The sequence below is a fragment of the Pan paniscus genome, chromosome 9 (assembly GCF_029289425.2).
Source record: "Pan paniscus chromosome 9, NHGRI_mPanPan1-v2.0_pri, whole genome shotgun sequence".
NCBI lineage: Eukaryota > Metazoa > Chordata > Mammalia > Primates > Hominidae > Pan > Pan paniscus.
In genome coordinates, this window is record NC_073258.2 from 22,663,001 (window position 1) to 22,685,644 (window position 22,644).

The 22,644-nt window shown below is 42.3% G+C and overlaps 1 protein-coding gene across 3 annotated transcripts; it reads left to right on the top strand.

Annotated features, from left to right (window-relative positions):
* The first annotated feature begins 2,002 nt into the window (after window positions 1-2,002).
* Window positions 2,003-22,165, top strand: HTATIP2 (HIV-1 Tat interactive protein 2). 3 transcript variants are annotated; one of them, XM_008955908.4, is made up of 6 exons: window positions 2,003-2,147; window positions 2,634-2,829; window positions 5,551-5,658; window positions 14,958-15,095; window positions 20,567-20,628; window positions 21,365-22,165. In XM_008955908.4, exons 2-6 carry the CDS (start codon window positions 2,635-2,637, stop codon window positions 21,588-21,590), a joined length of 729 nt encoding a protein of 242 aa, XP_008954156.1. In that variant the 5' UTR covers window positions 2,003-2,147; window position 2,634; the 3' UTR covers window positions 21,591-22,165. The 3 variants fall into 3 exon arrangements, with proteins under 3 accessions (XP_008954156.1, XP_008954157.1, XP_003830508.1); XM_008955909.4 differs by having other exon boundaries at window positions 2,096-2,195; XM_003830460.6 differs by having other exon boundaries at window positions 2,103-2,309.
* The last annotated feature ends 479 nt before the right edge of the window (window positions 22,166-22,644 follow it).

The window sequence follows — 22,644 nt, forward strand, 5'->3', positions numbered from 1 at the left end:
TTACTGCAGAAAGACTGGTCCAATAATGTTCATAGGAGCCTTATTCATAATTAGCTAAAAGGTAGAAACAAACCAAATGTCCATCAACAGGAGAATATTTAAACATGTTGTGGGATATTCATACTGGAATACTGGAAGGCTACTCAGCAATAAAAAGGAATGAATTCCTGACACATGAAACAACCAGGGCTGATTTACTCATTTGGCATAGTAGGCACAGTTCTGGGGCCTGTGAAAATAAACTTTTAGGTGGAAGAAAATGTTTTAGGTGAAAGAAATTGTCATATTCATCTTTATAGCAACATAGTCATAAGACATAATTTTTGATTATATAAATAGTTTGTCATATTTATCTTTATAGCAACATAGTCATAAGACATAATTTTTGATTATATAGTGTGTACACATAAAATGAAGGGGCTCATGAAGTGCTTAGGGCCCATAGAAATCATAATGCAGGCCTACAAACAAGAATAAATATTAAAATATGTGTTAAGCCAAAAACCTGGGACACAAAAGAGTACATGCTGTACTCTTAAATATAATTCTACAACAGGCAAAACTAATCTATGTTGATAGTGACCAGAAAGTGATTACCTCTGGAGTGGGGAGAGATTGCCAAGAAGGGAATGAAGGCACTTTCAGGGATGGCAGACATGCTCTATATCTTGTTTTTGGTGGTGGTTATTTAGGTGTATATACAATCTTCTAAAATCATGGAACAGAAACTTTAGGATCTGTACATTTTATTGTATATTAATTATGCCACAATTTTAAACAAAGGGGAAGAATAGACAGGGTACAATGAATAATTTCTGTGACAGATTTGATAAATGAATTACTAGGACAGTGTTTGCTGACAAGGTTTAACATTGCATTCTTGTAGAAAAGCTTTAGGAACTCAAAGGGAAGAGTCCAGGCACTGTGACAGGCCAGTGGGGAATGAACCACACTGCTCTGTATTAATCAAGCTTTTTTATTGCAAACAACAGAATATATCTGGTAAGCTTATACAGCACAGGAATTTATCAGAAGAATAACAGGAAGTACTGTATTCACAACAGTCTCTGAAAACAGGCAGGAATTTAAGACAAGATCAGATCATCAGATGGCTGGTGGATCATATGATGCCATAATCCTATACCCTTGCCCCAACCAACCCACATATATCTCAGGCCTTCACTGCATCTTTTCATTACTCCTCCAAAACTGAAAACCTATGTGTGAGCCTCTGGTTGGCTGACCCTAGGCAAAGCCTACATATAATAACTCCCATGGAGATGGAAGAGGCAATGTGTTTCATTGGCTTCTAGATGGGAGGTGGGGCCCCCAAATGACCAATGTTCCCAACAAAACCTGAACAATCTGAAATTATTCAGATTTCTGCTTGTCATTCTAACCTCTGTTCAGGACTTCCAAGATCCAGGACAGGCCCAGTGTAGATACCTGTGTCCCAAACCACTGATCTGGGCTAGGAAGACTGAATCACAGGTGTGGAAGGTCACCCGGGTTCAACCATCTAGGTGACGAATTAGGCCAGGACCTGGGCAGGAAGAGCATTTATTCTGGGGAGATATGATGAGAGCTTGAATTACATGGGAGAAATATTTGTAAGGCAGATGGGATAACAGGACTTGATAAGTCTGTAGTGTGGAAAGGCTAGAAAAGAAAGGGATCAAAGGAATCCTGATTTCTGACTTGACAGGGTAGAAGGAGGTGTGTGTGTGTGTGCGTGTGTGTGTGTATGTGTATGTGTATGTAGGGACAGTGACACCCAAGAGAGGCTAGGAATAGGTTTGTTTTATTCCTGTTTGGGGTGGTTGGGTAGGCAGGGTTAAGTTTTTGACTTGGTGAATTTGAGATGATGGCCAATATACAATTGACATTCCAGCTGGGGGGACCATTGAAGATCAAGTCTGGCAAGTCTACTAGCTGGCGCCTGGGTGAGCTGAGCCCAGCAGGTGAGGGAAAACGCGGGAAGAGGGTCTTGCAGATTCCAGACTTAGGAAGGGTCGCGGCTCCGCGCACGTGCTCTCGGGGTCACCTTCCCCGCGCCTGTGAGGGTGCCGGGAGTTCGTCCCCAGGTCCCGCCCCTGTGGGCGGGGCGAGGCAGCGTCGCCGCGAGGCCACCCGGAAGACCAAGCCGGGTAGGCGCTGTCTCCGTCGCCTCCAACCCCCCGGTCCGACCAGGGAAGGTGGGATGCTCTGATGGCCGGGCCTGCGGCGCTGAGCGCGGCGGCGGCGGCTGCTCTGGCGGCCGCCCTGCTCCTGCTGCGTCGTGAGGACCCGGGGCCGGGGGCTGGCCCCAGGTAACCCCTCCGCGTATGGGACCGAGCTGGGCCAGGTCTCCTGGCCGGGCCGGGGATACCGTGGGGGATGCCCAGTGATGCCAGCAGCTTGTGGCACCTGGGCCCACCCTCCAGCTCGGGCCCCTTCCGATGGGTCTGCTGGCTCAGGTGCGGGCGATGGCCGGGGAGCCGCGCCCCGCACGTGACTCAGCACTTTCCCCAGAGCCGGGACTGCGGAGAACAATAGCCTCCTCCCTAACAGATAAACAGCCCTTGTTCCTCGGGATAAGGACGGGCAGTCCCCTGACACCCTAAGACCGGCACCTGTCGATGTTATTTCCCCAGCATGGCCGAAACAGAAGCCCTGTCGAAGCTTCGGGAAGACTTCAGGATGCAGAATAAATCCGTCTTTATTTTGGGCGCCAGCGGAGAAACCGGCAGAGTGCTCTTAAAGGAAATCCTGGAGCAGGGCCTGTTTTCCAAAGTCACGCTCATTGGCCGGAGGAAGCTCACCTTCGACGAGGAAGCTTATAAAAATGTGGTGGGTATTTCAGCTGGGACTCAAATGGACCCCCAGGATTCTGCGAGGTGAACATATTTCATGCCTAAAGGCTGAATACTGCCCTGCCAGTGGTGGGGGTAGTGAGAGGCCATCAAAACTTGGCCAAGATTGGTCTGTGAGAGTCCCTCCCAGAAGTCTGACTCCTGGATTGTAGCCCAGGTGTGCCTCCCTCCCGCTCATTGTGTGGTCTTGGGCAAAGCCCTTCTCTCCATCTGCAACCCTATAAAGCTGGGTCTGGGTTGTAATGGGGGTGGGGGCTGGTGAGACAGAAGAGCACTGTTTTCAGCTGTCTTCTAGAAGCAGCCCTGGTGACCTTGAGAATTTTCTCAGCCACTTTGCTGATTTTGTCAACCTGCGCACTTCACACTAATATTGTCAGGGATTCTGAAACTGCTTTGCAGAGTGAGAAAGGTCTATGGCAGTGAAAGATGGGGTTATTCACTTACAAGAATTTGCCCTGCCTGACTTCCCAGGCTTGTGTCTGTAAATCGGATATTACCTTCACTCTAAGTTAAAGGTTTTTTGTTTTTTTTTTTGAGACGGAGTCTCACTCTGTCCCCCAGGCTGGAGTGCAGTGGCACGATCTCGGCTCAGTGCAACCTCTGCCTTTCAGGTTCAAGCGATTCTTCTGCCTCAGCCTCCTGAGTAACTGGAACTACAGGCGTGTGTCACCACTCCTGGCTAACTTTTGTATTTTTAGTAGAGACAAGGTTTCACCATGTTGGCCAGGCTGGTCTCGAACTCATGACCTCAGATGATGCTCCCGCTTCAGCCTCCCAAAGTGCTGCGATTACAGGCGTGAGCCACCGCGCCCAGCCTAAGTTACACTTTTATGATTATAGGAATGATATACCAGACTTTTGTCTTGTCATGACCCCCTAAATATCAGAAGCCTGAGTTTCTTGGAGATTCTGTTCTTTATTTAAAGGGAATTATCTGTGAACTGCAACAAATTAACATGGTGTGATCTCAAGACACCACAGCTACAGAATTTGGCCCCACAGGTTTCATAGGAAGAACATTTCAAATAACAAGCCATCTTGCAAATAAATGTTCTTGATTCTCGCAGGTCTGTGTTCAGGTCATGGTGTGAATGCCTTTGGTCCATCAGGACTTGTTTATTTAAAACAGACATCTTTCCTCAGGCTGAGGCAGATGTGTTCTCACCGGTTTCATGGGCTGTGTCAGATATTCATGGTAATTAGAAGCTGAAACTGAAGGCTGGGCGTGGTGGCTCATGCCTGTAATCCCAGCGCTTTGGGAGTCCGAGGTAGGGGATCTCTTGAGGTCAAGAGTTCCAGACCAGCCTGGCCAACATGGTGAAACCCTGTCTCTACTAAAAATACAGAAATTAGCTGGGCGTGGTGGTGCACGCCTGTAATCTCAGCTACTCAGGAGGCGGAGGTGCGAGAATCACTTGAACCCAGGAGATGGAGGTTGCAGTGAGCAGAAATTGTGCCACTGCACTCCAGCCTGGGTGACAGAGCAAGACTCTGTCTCAAAAAAAAAAAAAAAGCAAAGAAAAGAAAAAAATTGAAATGTGTGTTTTGAGTGTCGAGTTTTGGTGGCACATCTGTTTGACTAGGTACTTTGTGAAACCCTATTTTTCTTTTTCTTTTCTTTTCTTTTCTTTTTTTTTTTTTTTTTTGAGATGGAGTCTCACTCTGTCGCCCAGTCTGGAGTGCAGTGGTGCGATCTCAGCTCACTGCAAGCTCCGCTTCCTGGGTTCACGCCATTCTCCTGCCTCAGCCTCCCAAGTAGCTGCGACTACAGGTGCCTACCACCACACCCGGCTAATTTTTTTTTTGCATTTTTAGTAGAGACGGGGTTTCACCATGTTAGCCAGGATGGTCTCGATCTTCTGACCTCGTGATCCACCCACCTCAGCCTCCCAAAGTGCTGGGATTACAGTGAAACCCTATTTTTCTTTAGTGTCATAGGCAGTGCCAGAAAAATTCTTTTCAGAGTTGACGGTAAGGATGGAAACCAACATTTTATCTGAGTTCTTGGATGATAGGAATTTATCATGCTTTCTTTTTTAAGTTATACAGCCAACTTATAAGGTTAGATGGAGGTTCTTAAACTTCTGTGTGCATGAGAATTAAGGTGGGTGCTTGTTAAAAGTGCAGATTCTGATTCAGAACTATTGGTGTGGGATGTAGGAATATGCCTTTTTATTAAGCACTCCCTGACTAATTATAATGCAAATGGTTCATGGATTGGACTGAAGGAAAGATTGTCACCCCCATTTTACAGCTGGAAAAAAAAAAGCTGTAGTGTATGATGAATAATTTGCCCATAATTACATGCCTAGTGAGTAGCCAGCCCAAGATTTGCAGCTAGGTCTTCTTTAAGATGCCAAACACCATCTCTTGCCCTCACATCATACCTCAGTGGTCTCCTTCCTGGTAAGCTACACACAGGTCTTTTATTTTTCCAGAGAGAGATTATAATCGAACCTGACTTCAGAAATCTGGATCACCCCTAGTCCGGTTATATAGACTGTGGACATATGTGTGTGTTATTGATTTTCAATTGAGGTTCATTGCTTTTTGGTTGGAGAAAAGGAATTTGTAAAATTTGATGTTAAGTGGACAGGCCTATCAGTAATGTTCTGTAACTTAGTCTTTAAATCTAGAGGGGGGTTTTGGTCTGTTGTTTAAATAACATGAAACTACATACAACTGTGTCCTTGCCTAGAATCAAGAAGTGGTGGACTTTGAAAAGTTGGATGACTACGCTTCTGCCTTTCAAGGTCATGATGTTGGATTCTGTTGCCTGGGTACCACCAGAGGGAAAGCTGGGGCGGTAAGGAAGGCATATGCTCTTTTCCCTTTTTGCTGGCCAGTAATATCAAGGATTCTTTTCTTGCTCACTCTTTTTCTTTGTGCCTGTTGCAATGCTTAAATGTGAATAAGCCTTTATTGTTTAAGATTCTATATGCTGCACTAACCTTTGGTATCCTTTTAATAGTACTGATAAGTTCGTCTTTCAAAGTAATCCTTGAGTTCAGGCCCCAGTGCTGGAGACGTCGTAAATATTTACATGATTTTGCCTATTGTGATTATCGCTATCACTACATCCCCTGACTAAGGGAAACCATGATGTCTGAGTAAAACTAATTGGTTTATGCTGTTAACAATCAGCTGTTTTTCCCCTTAATAAATGTTTGAAATTTGAAATGTTCTGTCTCACTTGAGTGATTTGCTTCAACTTATTTTCATGTCAAGCTTTAAACTTCTGGAATAGAACATCAGAACACAGGCACGATTCAACCAGCCTCCAGCGATGACTCAGCCTTCAGCGATGATTCAACCCCACTAATGATTCAGTCTTTACTGACGCAAAAGTCTTTTAACACACATTTTATTTTCTTTTTAATGGTGTTCTAAATGGAGTCAGCTCCTGTACAGAAGTCATAGTTTACTACATAGTTAGAAATCAGAGTTTACTACCTGGATTCTGGGCAAATGTTAATGCGGGTACATCTTATTTAATTTATACTTTGACTATAGTTTATTCCTCTGGTAGAATTTACATGCTGGAGCTGAAAAAACCTGCACGTTCTGCATATGTATCCCAGAACTTAAAGTAAAATTTAAAAATATTTAATAATAAATACATAAATAAAACAGAAGAAACTGAAAAAAGTAAATAAATAAATAAAGCCCAGGCACAGTGGTTCATGCCTGTAATCCCAGGAAAAAAAGAAAAAAGAAAAAAATATATATATATGACTATGACTCTGCCGTGGGAATTCTCCTTAGGTTTATAAGCCAGACCCCTTCACCTGAATCATTAAGGGAGCATATAGTGAAGAACTATTCATTTATACCAACCGAGTAGTTAGATTCAGATGTATTTCTCTGGGCCTCCTTGTGATGCAAAGAGTAATTCTATGTATGCTTTCAATCAAGATGTATTTCCATACCTTCTGCAGTTCTGCATATCTATCCTGGAACACAGCTGGGATTTGAGCTCTGTGATGGGAACTATGGATTATAGAGAAGTTTGACTTTCCCAGGAATTGGCACATTATCTCTCCTAGAAAGGGTCATGTTCCTGCTTAACAGTGGGTACAGTCTTTTCTGTCCCAGGCACAGTCACAAGTGGTGTGCCCTCCAAAAGCATTGAAAAACTTTTGTTCCAGGACACTGCAGGTTTGTCTCAAGTGCCAACCTGGTTTTGGTGGTGAGTCAGCAAAACAAAATGCTGCATTAGGCATAGAAGGGTTGATTTTCATGACATAAGGCAAATCTCATTATAGGGTGTGCCAGGGAAAAGTCTAAACTGCTTTTTGTGTTCAAACTGGGTAATGCAATTTTAATCAGAGGAATTGTGTGTCTTCACTATCCAGAATTTTCTTTTTTAATGGGGTTGGTTCTTCACCTCTCAGGCTATTCAATACCTTTTGTTCTCCTTTAAAATCAATTTGGAAAGATAAAAGTAATTAACTAGTAAGCAAGAATAGACTAATGAGCCTAGACTATTCACCTAGCTTAGAAATGAATTAGGACTTAAATGATTTAAGAGGTTAGTGGTAGGAAGCAAGCTGACACTTATACCAGAAAAGTGTTTTGTTTGTTTTGGGGGCTTTAAAAAAAAAACTAATTTGGGCTGTGTACAATATAAAGTTGGGAGGTTGATAACTTTAGCCAATATGAAAGAGGTGACAGTTCATATGTGGCTAAGTAACGATAGTGTTTTAAGTGGGGGTTGTGGATTTCCAAGCTTATCCCAGCTGGTGTTCTGGGTCAGCAGCCCTCTCTGTAGAAAAAAGTTCGTTGGGTGGTTTATCATATGAGTACTACAAAGCTAGGGGCAAAACTAGTACGCTTCACTAGGGATTTTGTAACTGGAACACCTCACATATTGCCTTAGCAGTCTGTGTTTCCAGCAGAGAAACTTCTAGAAATTCAGCGTTTTTGTCTCAGTATTGAGATCCTCTGAGTAGGTGGCTTATTTCCCTGTGATGTTCAGTGTATTAGTTTGCTAGGGCTGCCATAACCCAAGTAGCTTGAACAACAGAAATGTATTGTCTCACAGTTCTGGAGGCTAGAAGTCTGAGATCCAGGTCTCAGCAGGCTGGTCAGTGCTCTGAGGCTGAGCCCTTGAGTTTCCAGGCTCTCTCCTTGTCTTGTAGATGGCAGCCTTCTCTTTGTGTCTCTTTACGTGGTATTTTCCCTGAATACCTGTGCTTATGTCCACATTTCCCCTTTTTATAAGACCACTAGTCATACTGGATTAGGGACCACCCTATTTAGTATGATCTCAACTAATTACATCTGCAATGAACTTATTTCCAAATAAGGTCATATTCTGAGGTAATGGGGGTTAGGAGTTCAACATACGCATTTTGGGGGGATGTAATCCAACCCACAAATTTCAGTCTACTCAGGTTTCTATTGACACTGGTTCTACGAAAAGGTCTGTTAGCTTTCCTCAGCTGTTTGGAAGACTATTTCCTTTAGCAGTAGCTGGGTAGATGCTAATCTTCCTTTTCATATTCACAGAACATAGTTGTTCAGTCAATGCACTGGCTCCCTGACTTGGCCCTGATCCAGATCTACTGCATCAGAATCTCTGAATTTGGAAGCTTGGAATCTGTATTTTTAGCACGCTCCGTGGGAGATCCTGATGCAGTCAACCCTGTCCTTCTTGTTGAACCTACTTTCAAGAGGCATTGGGGTGTATTAATTCTCCTCACTTGCTGGTTTTCTGGGTACTGTGGTCCTGGATAACCTTTGCCTTGCTTTAGTGAGTAACTTGTTTGCTAGTGAAGATCGAAATAGCCTTTGAAAACCAGATCTGTATTGTCCTGGAGTGAAGCACAAAAACTTAGAGATGCCAGTGAGAATAGTTCATTTCCCCTTATTTGTATCAAAAGAGGGATTTGATTAGTGAATTCAAGGTGGTTCGATGTGGTTTCACATTTTCATTTGTTTCCTCACCTGGTAGTAGTAGGCTCCAGAAGTCCAGGTTCTTGTTTTCTGTTGAGTGGATGATGTCATTAATGTGATTAGTGTGGCCACTGTGACATTTATTAGGCATCTCATGGCCCATCTCATTAGAATCTTATGGCTTCTGATTCTAACGATCTGCTCTTCTAATTCAAAGGTTTGCAATACAGCCCGCCACCTGTTTTGGTACAGCCTGTGAACTAAGAATGTCTTTATACATATATATATTTTTTGAGACGGAGTCTCGCTCAGTCGCCCAGGCTAGAGCGCAGTGGCGCAATCTCGGCTCACTGCAAGCTCCGCCTCCCAGGTTCACGCCATTCTCCTGCCTCAGCCTCCCAAGTAGCTGGGACTACAGGCACCCACCACCATGCCCAGCTAATTTTTTGTATTTTTAGTAGAGATGGGGTTTTACCGTGTTAGCCAGGATGGTCTCAATCTCCTGACCTCGTGATCTGCCCGTCTTGGCCTCCCAAGGTGCTGGGATTACAGTCATGAGCCACTGCACCCGGCCTATATTTTTAAATGGTTAAAAAATTCAAAAGAATAATGTCATAACACGTGAAAATATAAAAACTTCAAATTTTAGTCTTTATACATAAAGTGGTATCGGGACACAGCCATGCTCATTACTTTATGTATTATCTGTGGCTGCTTTTGTGCTATTAATATAATGGTAGAGCTATATAGTTGCAACAGAGGCCTGCAAAGCTAAAAATAGTTACTGTCTGATCCTTTACAGGAAAAGTTTGCCCACCCTTGTTCTAATCTCTGTTGTTTTATTTGATGTCTAGGAGGGGGCTTGTGAAGTGGCGAGGTCCTAGCTGGTTCAGGGGACCCAGATCACAGGCCCTGTTTGGTTGCCAAGTAGCTATGGAGCCTGGAGTTTGCTGGTTAGCTTTTGGAGGCCACTGCCTCCTTGTCTGTCAGAAGGAGGTGACCGGTGAACCCACCTTCCTACTGCAAAATTCTTAAACATTTTTCTGTTTTTTTGAGACAGAGTCTCATTCCATCGCCCAGGCTGGAGTGCAGTTGTGTGATTTCGGCTCACTGCAGGAGTGCGATTTCAGTCACTGCAGCCTCCACCTACCCAGCTCAAGCAATCCTCCCACCTCAGCCTCCCAAGTAGCTGGGACCACAGGCATGCACCACCATGGCTGGCTAATTTTTGTATTTTTTTTTGTAGAGACAGGGTTTTGCCATGCTTCCCACCCAGGCTGGTCTTGAACTCCTGGGTTCAAGTGATCTGCTTGCCTTGGCCTCCCAAAGTGCTGGGATTACCATGAGCCATCGCACCCGGCCTGAAAAATTCTTTGACTCTATGAAACACAGAAGAAAGAATATCCAATTGGAAAACTTTTTCAAGAACATGTAGATTGACCCAGGAATCCTCAGTATCTGCTTGATTTTATTTATCTATCCAGAACTCCTTCTCTAACCAAGATCTTTCCCCTACCATTGAACATCAAATATGGAGATGCCCTCCAGGACACAAACAAAAGGTGCCTCAGATTATACCATTTGGTGTTTGTCAGCATCTTTGTTTTCTAGTCTAATTTATAGGGTTGGATTGAAAGGGAGTGAAGGAGAAAGAACCTGAAGCAGAAATAGGGCTGAGTGGGACCTTTACAGAATGATAGACCCACCCTTCTTAGAAAAAGATCCCCATGATTTACTTTTTTATAAATTAATTAATTTTTTAGAGACAGGGTCTCACTGTGTTGCCAAGGCTAGACTCAAATTCCTGGGATCAAGCGATCTTCCTGCTTCAGCCTCCTGAGTAGCTGGGACCACAGACCACCGTGACTGACCCCATGACCTTCTTGAGTCATTTAGATGTGCTAACTTGTCCTATCAGTCAGCACTGAAATACTATACCTTGTTAGGATGAGTTGTTCTGAAGCCAGAATGTTGTTTTTAGTTTTCAGGCACTGGTAAAGAAGATTAGAAGAAATACTTAGTAGCTTTGGATTTTAGTAAGACTTAAGAGTCGTTGGAGAATTTGTTGCCTTTGATGTTGTGGAGCCTATGAGGATATCTCTACTGAGTGTAGTATACTGTGTTTATTCTTTTTGAGAGGGTGTTGGGAAAGGACTTTATAGTGGGAACTTATTTAATTAATTCCTTTTTCTAGAAGGGACTCAGATTCCTAGCTTAGAGCAGGACACATTGGCTATGGAATCATAAAGACAGAATGACATGTGGACTTACTACTCTCAGAAGAGATGTCTGTCCACATGGTTAGGGAAACTAAGTACAGTTTTTCTAAAAATTGTGTTTCTGAGATATGAAATAGCTTGCTTTAGTTAGTTTTTCTGTTGTCTTTTTAATCGAGCTATTGGAGAACAACAAAGGACATGAATAAGATTTTCGAGATCGCTCCTTTCATCTGTAAATAGAATCTTCCTCACTCCAGAGAAAATTGGTGTGTGATACCTCCTAGTCAGTCATCAGGACCCATGCTTCGGTTTGATTTTTAAGTCTTTGAAAGCTGTTGACCCTTTTGCTTTTGAGTTTCATTCACCAGCTAAAAGGCCACGCCATCAGGGTGACGGAAGTGAAATTCAAAATTTAGTGGGCTTGGAAAAACGCGTATTTATAATGAGCTTGAAGGCTCAGAGGATTTGTGAAATCGTTTTGGATTAACAGCCATTGATTGCTAATAAAACAATATTTAGCTTTGTCCAGAGAACAGCAATGGAGAAAGGTATGGGCACCTTGTCAACAGGCCCCATTGAGCAGGGATGATGGGCTAAGTGTGGGGGTCTCTGCAGCAGCGTGGGTGCTCGTCCTTCAAGGAGCGGTTGTCAGTTGTTAGCGAGGCGGGTGAAAGGAAGGACGCCAAAGTCTGATGGCTGGGGTGGTATTGATGTGCCTTAGCTGACTAATCAGATTGAAAAAGTCCCATGGTATTTATGTCACTTTAATTTTCATCAAACAATTGGAGACGACAGCACTCTATTAAGGAGAGGTTGATCCAGAACTAAAGCCAAATAAATTAGGGTCTCAGTTTAATCAAATTATCCTTTTACTGGCTTTGGATTAAGTGAGAGAGACAGCGTCGGTCAGGAGACTTGTGATTGGCTGAATCTTTCCCTTATTTTTAAAGAAACGGATGAAAGAAAAAGTATTTTAACAGACGACTATAATAATCCCTCCAATCAATCTTGCTAAAACAACAACAACAACAAAAAAACTGAATTTATTTCACTAGTCAACTGTGTCATTTTGTTGTGAATAACTAACCTGTCATTAAAATCAGAGTTCTGCTGAACTGGCATGAGGGGAAGAAACAGATGTGGAAGAAAAATTTAGTGTTTTAGAATTTTTCTATGTAGTTTTGGGCTGTTTCTCTTGGCACACTTTCAGCACATCTAAAGTCTCCATTTGGAGAATGGCTCTGAGGGTAATCACTTCTCTCAGGATGTGCTGAGTACTAAAATTGGTTTGCTTTACAGTGACTTTAAAAGCAACTGCATGAATTTGAGTCAGTATATAGACAGCTTGGCAAGTCCGTTGTTCAGGATTGAGTGTCAAAGTATACAACAAAAAGTATACAAAAGGAGATGGTGATGACTCGTGAGTAAAGAGGTAAGTTTATATTACCCATAAACTAAGGTAGAAAAAGTAAGGCAGAAAAATAACACTGTCCTCCAGGTGGTGGATATAGTTAAAAATATACTTGTGAGTGATGGGAAAGGAGGATGAGGAAGGCTTTTACGGTAATGGTAATGTTCTATTTCTTGATCTTGGAACTGGTGGCAGAGCATGTTCAGTTTATGAAAATTTATTGAGCTCTATACTTATGTTTACTTTTATGATACACTTCCATACAAAGTTAAAAAATCTGCACGGGCGTATTGTTTTAAAATTGAATTCTGTATTAGTTTCCTATTGCTGCTTTAATAAATTCCTCAAATTTAGCAGCTTAAGACAACACAAATTTATCATCTTAGAAGTCTGACACGGGTTTACCTGAGATAAAATCAAGGTGTTGACAGAGCTGCATTCCTTTCTGGGAGGCTGTAGGACAGAAACCATTTCCATATGTTTTTCAGCTTCTAGAGGCCACCCCCATTCCTTGGCCTGTGGTCCCCTTCCCATCCTTAAGGCCAGCAATGTGGTAGCTGAGCCCTTCTTAGGTTGCATTACTCCAGCCTGCTCTTCTGCCTCATTCTTTTACTTTTAAGGGCCCTTGTGATCACATTGGGCCCACATGGATAATTCAAAGTAATCTCTCTGTTTCAAGGCCAGCTGATTAGCACCCTAATTCTAAACACTGAATTTCTAAAACACTGAATTTCCCTTCCACATCTATTTCTTCCCCTCATGCCAGTTCACTAGAACTCTGATTTTAATAATGTGTTTGTTACAACAAAATGACACAGTTGACTAGTGAAATAAATTCAGTTTTTTTGTTGTTGTTGTTTTAGCATGATTCATCTTGCTTCTGCCTAAATACCATCTGTGATGGAATTCCCCCTTGTCATGTAACATGACATATTCACAAAGATTAGGACGTGGGCATCTTTGAGGGACCATTATTCTGCCTACCACAATCACGGATTAGTCATTTTCATTAGCGAGAGAGAGTGGGGGATAAAAAAGGAACATGGGTACAGTGAAAAGAGCACTGCTCAGAGTCCAGAATCTGCACTCTGCTCTCGGCTCTCCCACTTCCCAGCTAACAGTTCACCCGCCCACTGGACCTTGGTTCCTGTCTATATTATGAGGGGACTGGATGTGATATTTCCTAAAGTACCTTCTAACATTCTGTGAAAGATACACATCGCCCTACCAAATAGAACATTTAGAATCAGTAACTACTGCAGAGCAAATTTTTTAATTAAAAAAAAATCAGGCCGGGCACGGTGGCTCACACCTGTAATCCCAGCACTTTGGAAGGCCAAGGTGGGCGGGTCATCTGAGGTCAGGAGTTCAAGACCAGCCTGGCTAACGTGGTGAAACCCTGTCTCTACTAAAATACAAAAATTAGCCGGACATGGTGGCGTGTGTCTATAATCCCAGCTACTTGGGAGGCTGAGGCAGGAGAATCACTTGAACTCAGGAGGCAGAGGTTGTGGTGAGTGGAGACCACGCCACTGCCCTCCAGCCTGGGCAACAGAGCAAGACTGTCTCAATCAATCACTGGGGCAGTAGTCCAGTCTTCAGATTTGGAATTCCTACTACTCTTAAGACCTCATTCTGTAATTGTGACTACCTATAAAGTTCAGCTTCAATAGACTTTAGACTTGTCTTCAGCTGTCTTGGGTTTGAAGATGCCAGGATTTATGGTGGTCTCAAGAGACTGTTACTCCTTGGAATTCCCTTTTCTGGGTAAAGGTGCATGCTTTTCAGTTAGGCCCTGGAAGTGAGTCTATATTCTGTTATTTGTGTCATTCTCTTCCCTCCCCCTTTTATTGCCACTTAGTTCTGTTTGTTTCTGACTGGATTTACCTTTTCTCTGCTTTCATTGGAGTTTTGTTCATTCATTTTTGGAGCATCTACCATATGCTGGACATGTGCTGATGCTGAGAGATGAATTAAGAAAAAAGACCCAGCCACTGCCTTCACTGGACTGAATCTAGATTGGGTGTCTCCAAACACTTTTGATTAGAGACCCATTAATAAAAACGTTTGAGGATGCGTTCTTTACTAATGTGTGAGGTACACTGTAAAGCATACACAAAAATTGGGAATTAAATAGACTTTGTTCTCTTAGTGCCTGGGGAGTGTCCTCACCCATACTCGGAGACCCTACCACATTAGAATTGACACAGAAAACAGGAGTGTAAAGTTGTGAAGTTATTAAGACAAAAAAAAAAGTCTGGCTTAAAAGTAGTTTCTCAGCCTGATCTTACTGTTCCCTTTGTTCTTTGCAGATTTGTTTGGTGTCTGTGTTTCAATGTCATTGTCCTTGTTTCCTTATTGCAGTCCAGCCTTGCTGCTAAAGCTGGTATGTCTATCCAGAGGACCAGACCTGGAGCCTTTCCCAGGGTCTAAGCCTGACTTTCATGTATTGCTTGGACACATTTTATTTAGATCTCCATCCTTCCAGGCCTCCCAGCCTGCTACCCAAGCCAAGTAGTAATCTTTAAGATGAACTTGCTGCTTTTTGGAAATAACTCATGTCCTTTTCCCCCTTAGGAGGGATTTGCTCGTGTTGACCGAGATTATGTGCTGAAGTCTGCAGAGCTGGCAAAAGCTGGAGGGTGCAAACATTTCAACTTGCTATCCTCTAAAGGAGCTGATAAATCAAGCAATTTTTTATATCTACAAGTTAAGGTTTGTGCAATTTTTTGTTTTTCATACACTTTGGAGAACCCTAGCTATTTGGCAGTACTAAAGAATATAAAATATTATGTAATACAAAAACCATCAAATACATCATATTATGCGTTTGTATGGCTACGGGACTGCAGGAATATATTTAGTAAACAGGAATGATTTGAAAGGTAATTTCCAATGTCTTCCTCTCTATTAATTATCCAGCAACAAATGGAATGAGATATGGCATCTCCAGCCTTGACTGTCAGCATGGCAACTTAGCATTGGAAGAGACTTGGAGGCAGTGATTCTTAAACTTTTCCGTCAGTTTCCCTAATGACTGAGCGGAAAGAAGAGCTTTTATTTGTGTAGAGATTTGGAGAAATCTATCCTGAAGCAGTATTCTAGTTACAGACTCAACTTTCTTTTCTTTTTCTTCTTCTTCTTCTTCTTTTTTTTTTTGAGACAGGTTCCCAGGCTGGAGTGCAGTGGCATGATCTTGGCTCACTGCAGCCTCTGCCCCGCCAAGTAACTGGGACTAGAGGCACGAGCCACCATGCCTGGCTAATTTTTGTATTTTTGGTACAGATGGGGTTTTGCCATGTTGCCCAGGCTGGTCTCAAACTCCTGAGTTCAAATGATCAGCCCATCTCAGCCTCCCAAAGTGCTGGGATTACAGGTGTGAGCCACTGCGTCTGGCCTCAACTTTCTTAAAAGTCTTATGTTTTATCTTTTAAAAATTTATGCACATTTTGCTATTCTTAGTACTATACATATCCCTGTTTATTTTAATTTAAAAGGTTTCTATTAACTTACCTTTCAGTTAAATTGATGCTGTTGGAAGATAGGCATGGCTTTGTCTTTGTGTGCCTCCCTTTGCACCCCAGGTGCCCACAGTTTAAGCAGCAGAGCCACAGAGGTCATTCAGCCATAGACTTTTCCTATGTGAAGTCCTTTTACAGAAGTTCATCTCCCTTCTGCTTAAATATCTCCAGCACTACAGAGATCACTATCTTGTTAGCCAACTTTTTCTATTTTGGGTCAGATCTACTTGTCCAAAAGTCTTTACCTTGAAGTGAAATTTATTGTTATGTAAATACAAATTGTTATCAGTTCTGCCTTGTAAAATAACAAAAATACGTCCAGTCTTTCTTTTGCATTGTAGTTTTTAAGACATTTGGAGATTATGGCCCCCTTAATTGTATGTTTCCCAGGCATAACACCTTTAAATCCTTGCACCATTCTTTATGGGTTCCTGTGTCTAGCTCCTTCATGACTGCATCACTTTGCTAAGGGTGAACTTTGCAGTGATATTATACTGGAACTGCACTGGGAGTACTATTCATGCTCCGAACACTATGTTTTTTTTTAAAAATAAGATATAAGATTGTTACTATTTTACCAAACATCCTTATTATGTTGTTGGCTCATGATCAGCCTGTAATAATAAAAATTTCCAGATTTTTTTCACATGGCTTATAGTGAGCCATATCTCACCTATCCTAAAATAGTATTTTGAACCAGATGAAGATCAGTGAGCCACCAATGAAATTACACGAAGAATGGAAAAGTTTCCACTTAATTGTCAGAGTTTAGAACAATTCTTAAAAGGAAAAAATCTGTTTTCCTTTTTTTTTAGAGTCGAAGTCTTGCTCTGTCACCCAGGTTGAAGTGCAGTGGTGCGGTCACAGCTCACTACAACCTCAGATTCTTGGGCTCAAGCAATCTCCAGCCTCAACCTCCTGAGTAGCTGGGACTACAGGCATGAGGGACCAGGCCCAACTTGTTTTTCAAAACACTGACACATGTGGGTTCTGAGAAAGGTTATCAAATAGGATTTTTGCTCTCATTAGCAAGATCAACATTTATACCTTTTAGGAAAGAAAATATACATAAGATATTTCCTCATTGTTAAAGATAAAGGCATTACTACTGACTCACTGGGTTATAATAATGATTTAACCAGATTTTTAAAAAAATAGCTAACACTAAATGAGCCAGGCAGTATTCTGAGGACTTTTATGTGCATTTGTGTGGAAACAGGTACTGTGATATTAAGACCACCAACTGTTGGCTGGGCACGGTGGCTCACACCTGTAATTCTAGCACTTTGGGAGGCCGAGGTGGGAAGATCACTTGAGGCTGGGAGTTTGAAACCAGCCTGGGAAACGTGGCAAAACCCTGTCTGTACTAAAAATACAAAAATTAACTGGCACAGTGGTGTATGCCTGTAATCCCAGCTACTCGGGAGGCTGAGGCAGGAGAATTGCATGAACCCGGGAGGCAGAGGCTGCAGTGAGCCGAGATCACATCACTGCACTCCAGCATGGGGACAGAGTGAGACTCTGTCTCAAAAACAAAACAAAACAAAACAAACAACAACAACAACAACAAAAACACCAGCTGTTAAGCGGCAAAGCTAGAGCTTGAACCCAGGCTGATTCGAAGGCCTATGCCACTAGCTATTAAGTAATGAATAGCCTTTGTCACTAATACATGCAAAAGGGACCCAGCAGAGATTGGACCATGACAGAGCCTCAGCAAATATTAAGGCCAATACAACGGAAAGACACTTCTGATTTCACTGCAATTGGCCTGCATTACCTGCAGCCTGGGATTATGAATTAGATTAATAAAGGACAGAAATGACAACCAAATGATCCAACCCAGAATGACGCTGAACAATATATAATTGCTTGTACAATTTGGAAAGATTATCTTTCCAAAATAATCCTTCAACTACTGTGTGTAACATTCCTAGTATTTATTGCTTATTTTCTCAGCCTCCATGTGTGTATGAACTCCCCCGCCCCACCCAATTTTAGAAACTCCTTTATTGTTTAGGAACATTTATTCTACTCAATGAAGTTTCAATTGCATTCATTCATGGTGGGCCAGCTCTGGGGGCTTGGATCAATCATGTGCTTTATGGGCACTCTGCTGGTGCTGTGGGGAGACGTGTCAGGATGTGGAGCCCAGAGTACTGGATGGGCCTCATGTCCTCTGTTCTCAGGGTTTATAAGCTTTGGTTTCCTCATCTATTCAGGGTGAAGGTATACTTTCCAGACATGTGACATTTTATTATTGGGTATCATCCCTGACCTCAAGGAGTTTATAATCTGCTTGTATTGAGGGATCCTCAAAGACACCCCCAAGTTTGGTAATTCACTAGAAGGTTTCATAGGACTCAGCATATAGTCATACTCACAGCTACAGCTTATCGCATTGAAAGGATATAGAGCAAAATCAGCAAAGGGAAAAGGTGTGTCGGGTGAAGTCTGGAGGAAAGTAGGTACAAGCTTCCAAGAGGCCTCTCCCCATAGAGCTTGCACAGGATGTGCTTAATGTCTCCAGCGATGAATGTTTTCTGCCAGAGAAACTCATCTGAGCCTAGGAATGCAGGGTTTTTATGGGAGCCAGTTACATAGGCACATTGGCCTAGCCAAATTGCAGCCCTCCAGAAGAAAGGCAAGTTTTCAGCACAAACCACATTGTTGGTACAGACAGTTTAGGCATAGTACATGACCCTTATCAGATAGGGAATGGTGAGAACACACCGAAAATCCAAGTTTGCAAGCACAAGCCAGGGGCCAAACTTGCAACAGGCCTTTCTAAGGATAGCAGTCTCAGCCTGCTATGGTATCTCTTTTATGCACACTGCTAATAGAGACAAAACAAATATTTTAAAAAGCTAAGAAATGGGCCGGGCGCGGTGGCTCACGCCTGTAATCCCAGCCCTTTGGGAGGCCGAGGCGGGCGGATCACGAGGTCAGGAGATTGAGACCATCCTGGCTAACACGGTGAAACCCCATCTCTACTAAAAATACAAAAAATTAGCCGGGCGTGATGGCGGGTGCCTGTAGTCCCAGCTGCTCGGGAGGCTGAGGCAGGAGAACGGCATGAACCCAGGAGGTGGAGCTTGCAGTGAGCTGAGATTGCGCCACTGCACTCCAGCCTGGGCGACAGAGTGAGACTCCATCTCAAAAAAAAAAAAAAAAAAAAAAGCTAAGAAATGTGTGTACACATAAAATCTTGTGTATGACTGTTCATAGCAGCATTATTTGTAATGGCCAAAGAGTGGGAACAACCTAGATAGCCATCGACTGATGAACAGATGAATAAAATGTGATATATTCATGCAATAGAATATTATTCAGCTATAAAAAGAAATGATACATACTACAACATGGGTGAACCTTGAAAATATTATGCTAAGTGTGAGGAGACAGTCACAAAAGACCACAAATTATATGATTCCATTTATATGAAATGTCCAGAATAGGCAAATCTATAGAGATAGAAGGTAGATTAGTGGTTGACTAGGTCCCCAGAGGGTAGGGTACGAGGAGTGACTGCTAATGATATGGGATTTCTTTTCAGGGTGATGAAATATTTTAAAACTTAGATCATGATGAAGGTTACAGAGTTCTGTGTATATACTAAAAACCACCTATTAAAAAAAAAGAATGGCCAAGCGCGGTGGCTCTCGCCTGTAATCCCAGCACTTTGGGAGGCTGAGGCCGGTGGATCCCTTGAGGTCAGGAGTTCGAGACCAGCCTGGTCAACATGGTGACAACCCCATCACTACTAAAAATACAAAAATTAGCCAGGCATAATGGCGGATGCCTGTAATCCTAGCTACTTGGGAGGCTGAGGCAGGAGAATTGCTTGAACCTGGGAGGTGGAAGTTGCAGTGAGCCAAGATCATGCCCTTGCACTCCAGCCTAGGTGACATGGTGAGACTCTATCACACACACAAAATACATAAATAAATAAATAATTAAAATTAAAAAATTTTTAAAAAGAAAAAGATATTTAAAAATAGCTACTTAAATGTCTGTGATGAGACAGGTTAAGTGCCAATTGAGTGGTACACACAGGCCAAGAAGGAGGCGTGCATGACCGTGTGGTAGTTCACAGGCCTTTGGAAGTGCCTGTGGGCTGAGCTCCTCAGGCATTTTGTTTCCAGAGATGCCTGCCATGAAAATGCATGCTTTATTTAACAAATTAGATTTAAAGCATCATCTAGATGTAATCTGTCTTAACATTTTGTGAGGTTTAAGAAGTGAGTAATATAGTGTGTCTATGGTTTTCTGACCCAGTGGAACTACCTATAAACCAAAAAAACGTTAGTGTCTGCTAGCATGCAACATGAATTCTGGACTAAATAGAGGATATTCTTTTATGATTGTACTAACATATGACTTACCCTCTCTGAATCTGTTTTAATATCAATAAAGTGAGAGGACTGACTATGCAGCCATTCACTCATTTAGTGGATCTTTTAAATGCAAGACTACACATCAGGATTAAATGATCTCTTCTTTAATTTCCCAGACTCCTTGGAACCTAAAATTCTGGATAAGGATATTTTGAGTATTGAGATCTGCAAAAGCAGATTATCTCAAAACCACAAATTATTCTCTCTTAAACTTCACACAGGTGAGCTGGTCGCGATTAAATACTGAAAATGTGTTTTTTCTTAATAGGGAGAAGTAGAAGCCAAGGTTGAAGAATTAAAATTTGATCGTTACTCTGTATTTAGGCCTGGGTAAGTATAATATTTATGAGAGTATGCCACTGTTGGTTAATCCCTAGATACTAATTTTTCATTTGGAAAGGCTGACAGCTGAAATATCTAAGATATGAAAGACATTGGCTAGAGGTAGATTGCTTCTCTGAAGGACACACCTTTTTGCTTAGAAAGAAAGGGTAGATGGTGGGGCCTGCTTCAGAATAGTCTGGAACTTCCTGGACAGCATTTGCTGCCTTCTTAAATCCTCTTCATGTGCCAAATAAAACCTTACGTCTACTGTATTAGTCTGCTTGGGTTGCCATAACAGAATACCACACAGATTGGGTGTCTTAAACAACAGAAATTTTTTTTCACGCAGTCCGGAGATTGGAAGTCCAAGATCAAGGTGCCCTCAGGGTTGGTGTCTGGTGAGGCCTCTTTTCCTGGCTGGCAGACAGACCACCTTCTGGCAGTGTCCTCACATGGCCTTTCTTCTTTGTGTATGCAGAGAGAGAGAGAGACCTCTGATGTCTCTTCCTCTTATGAGGACCCCAGTCCCATCACACTAGTCCTATTCCATCCTTAAGACCTCATTAAACTTAATTACTTCCCTTAATGCCTTATCTTCAAATATAGACACCTTGGGGATTAGGGCTTCAACATTAGAATATTGAGGGGATACAGTTTTGTCCGTAATGCCCACTGTGGTCTCAGTGCAATTTACCATCTCTTCCTCTGCTTTTCTTGCTTTTTTTTTTTATTTTTATTTTAGAGTTCTGTTATGTGATAGGCAAGAATCTCGCCCAGGTGAATGGCTGGTTAGAAAGTTCTTTGGCTCCTTACCAGACTCTTGGGCCAGTGGGCATTCTGTGCCTGTGGTGACCGTGGTTAGAGCAATGCTGAACAATGTGGTGAGACCAAGAGACAAGCAGATGGAACTGCTGGAGAACAAGGCCATCCATGACCTGGGGAAAGCGCATGGCTCTCTCAAGCCATGACCACACTGGAGAAATGGTTTTTATTGTCAACCTTAACACCCATCACCAAATCGGTAATTTCAGGGTCTAAAAAAATCAGCATGTTTTAACTTTGTTGTTTAGTATCCTCAGGCATCCATTCCAATCAAGAAATGATGGTGCTCTGCATCAGTGGTTCAGAGCCTGGCTATACATATAGATCACTCAGGGAGCTTTGGAAAAATAAAGATTTGTCAGCCCTATCTCAAACTTGAATCAAAATTTCTGGGGTGTGGGCACAATAATCTGTAATTTTCTTTGTTTATACTTCCCCTGATGCCACTGGTTCTGATGCCACTGGCTGGGGGGCCTGCTTTGAAATGCTTGTCTGCAGAGTCACAGCAGCCATGAAAACCTTATGACCGTGCAAATGAGCTCTGCTCTAAAATTGTTGACATTCATGTCTCTGAGTTACAAAAGTGCTAATTCACTACATGTAATTGTGTAAGTAAACATTGTGCCTTTACTACTTCTTTATGTAATAGAAGTTATGTACCTAAGCTTATATAATACATGGGGAGGATTAAATAAAGGAATAAAGATGAATGGACAACTCCTGGGTGCCTCTTAGATTGCTTGAAAATGCCCATGTAGTGTGATATGCAGCATTTCAGCCTATGGGGTGATATAATAGCAGCTAATATTTACCAAATGCTTGCTAAGCGCCAGTCTTTACATGTGTTATCTGTGCTTTAACCCTCTTATAAACGATCCTTATAAAGTGATACTATCATGATCTTCATGTCTTAGATGGGGAAATGAGGCTCACTGTGGTTAAGTGCCTTGCTCAAGAGTCCAAATCTGAAGAACTGAAGCAAAGAAATGGCAGAGTCAGGATTCTAACCCAGGTCTGCCTGATCCCACAGATCCCATAGATCGTGTTTTTAAGCACCCTGCAAGAGCACTCTGTTCCCGTATATTTCCAGGTAGCTCCAGTTGATTGTTACTACATGTTGTGGATGAACAAAATCGAAATATTTGGGTTTCTCCTTTGTTCTAGTGATTAATTACTAAATGTTCACATAGCCAGTAAAAT

Coding starts and splice junctions, on each gene's coding strand:
- HTATIP2 (XM_003830460.6), top strand. CDS start 2,209: ATGGCCGGGCCTGCGGCGCTGAGCGCGGCGGCGGCGGCTGCTCTGGCG. Junction 2,830..5,550: donor AGGAAGCTTATAAAAATGTG/GTGGGTATTTCA, acceptor GTCCTTGCCTAG/AATCAAGAAGTGGTGGACTT. Junction 5,659..14,957: donor CCAGAGGGAAAGCTGGGGCG/GTAAGGAAGGCA, acceptor TTTCCCCCTTAG/GAGGGATTTGCTCGTGTTGA.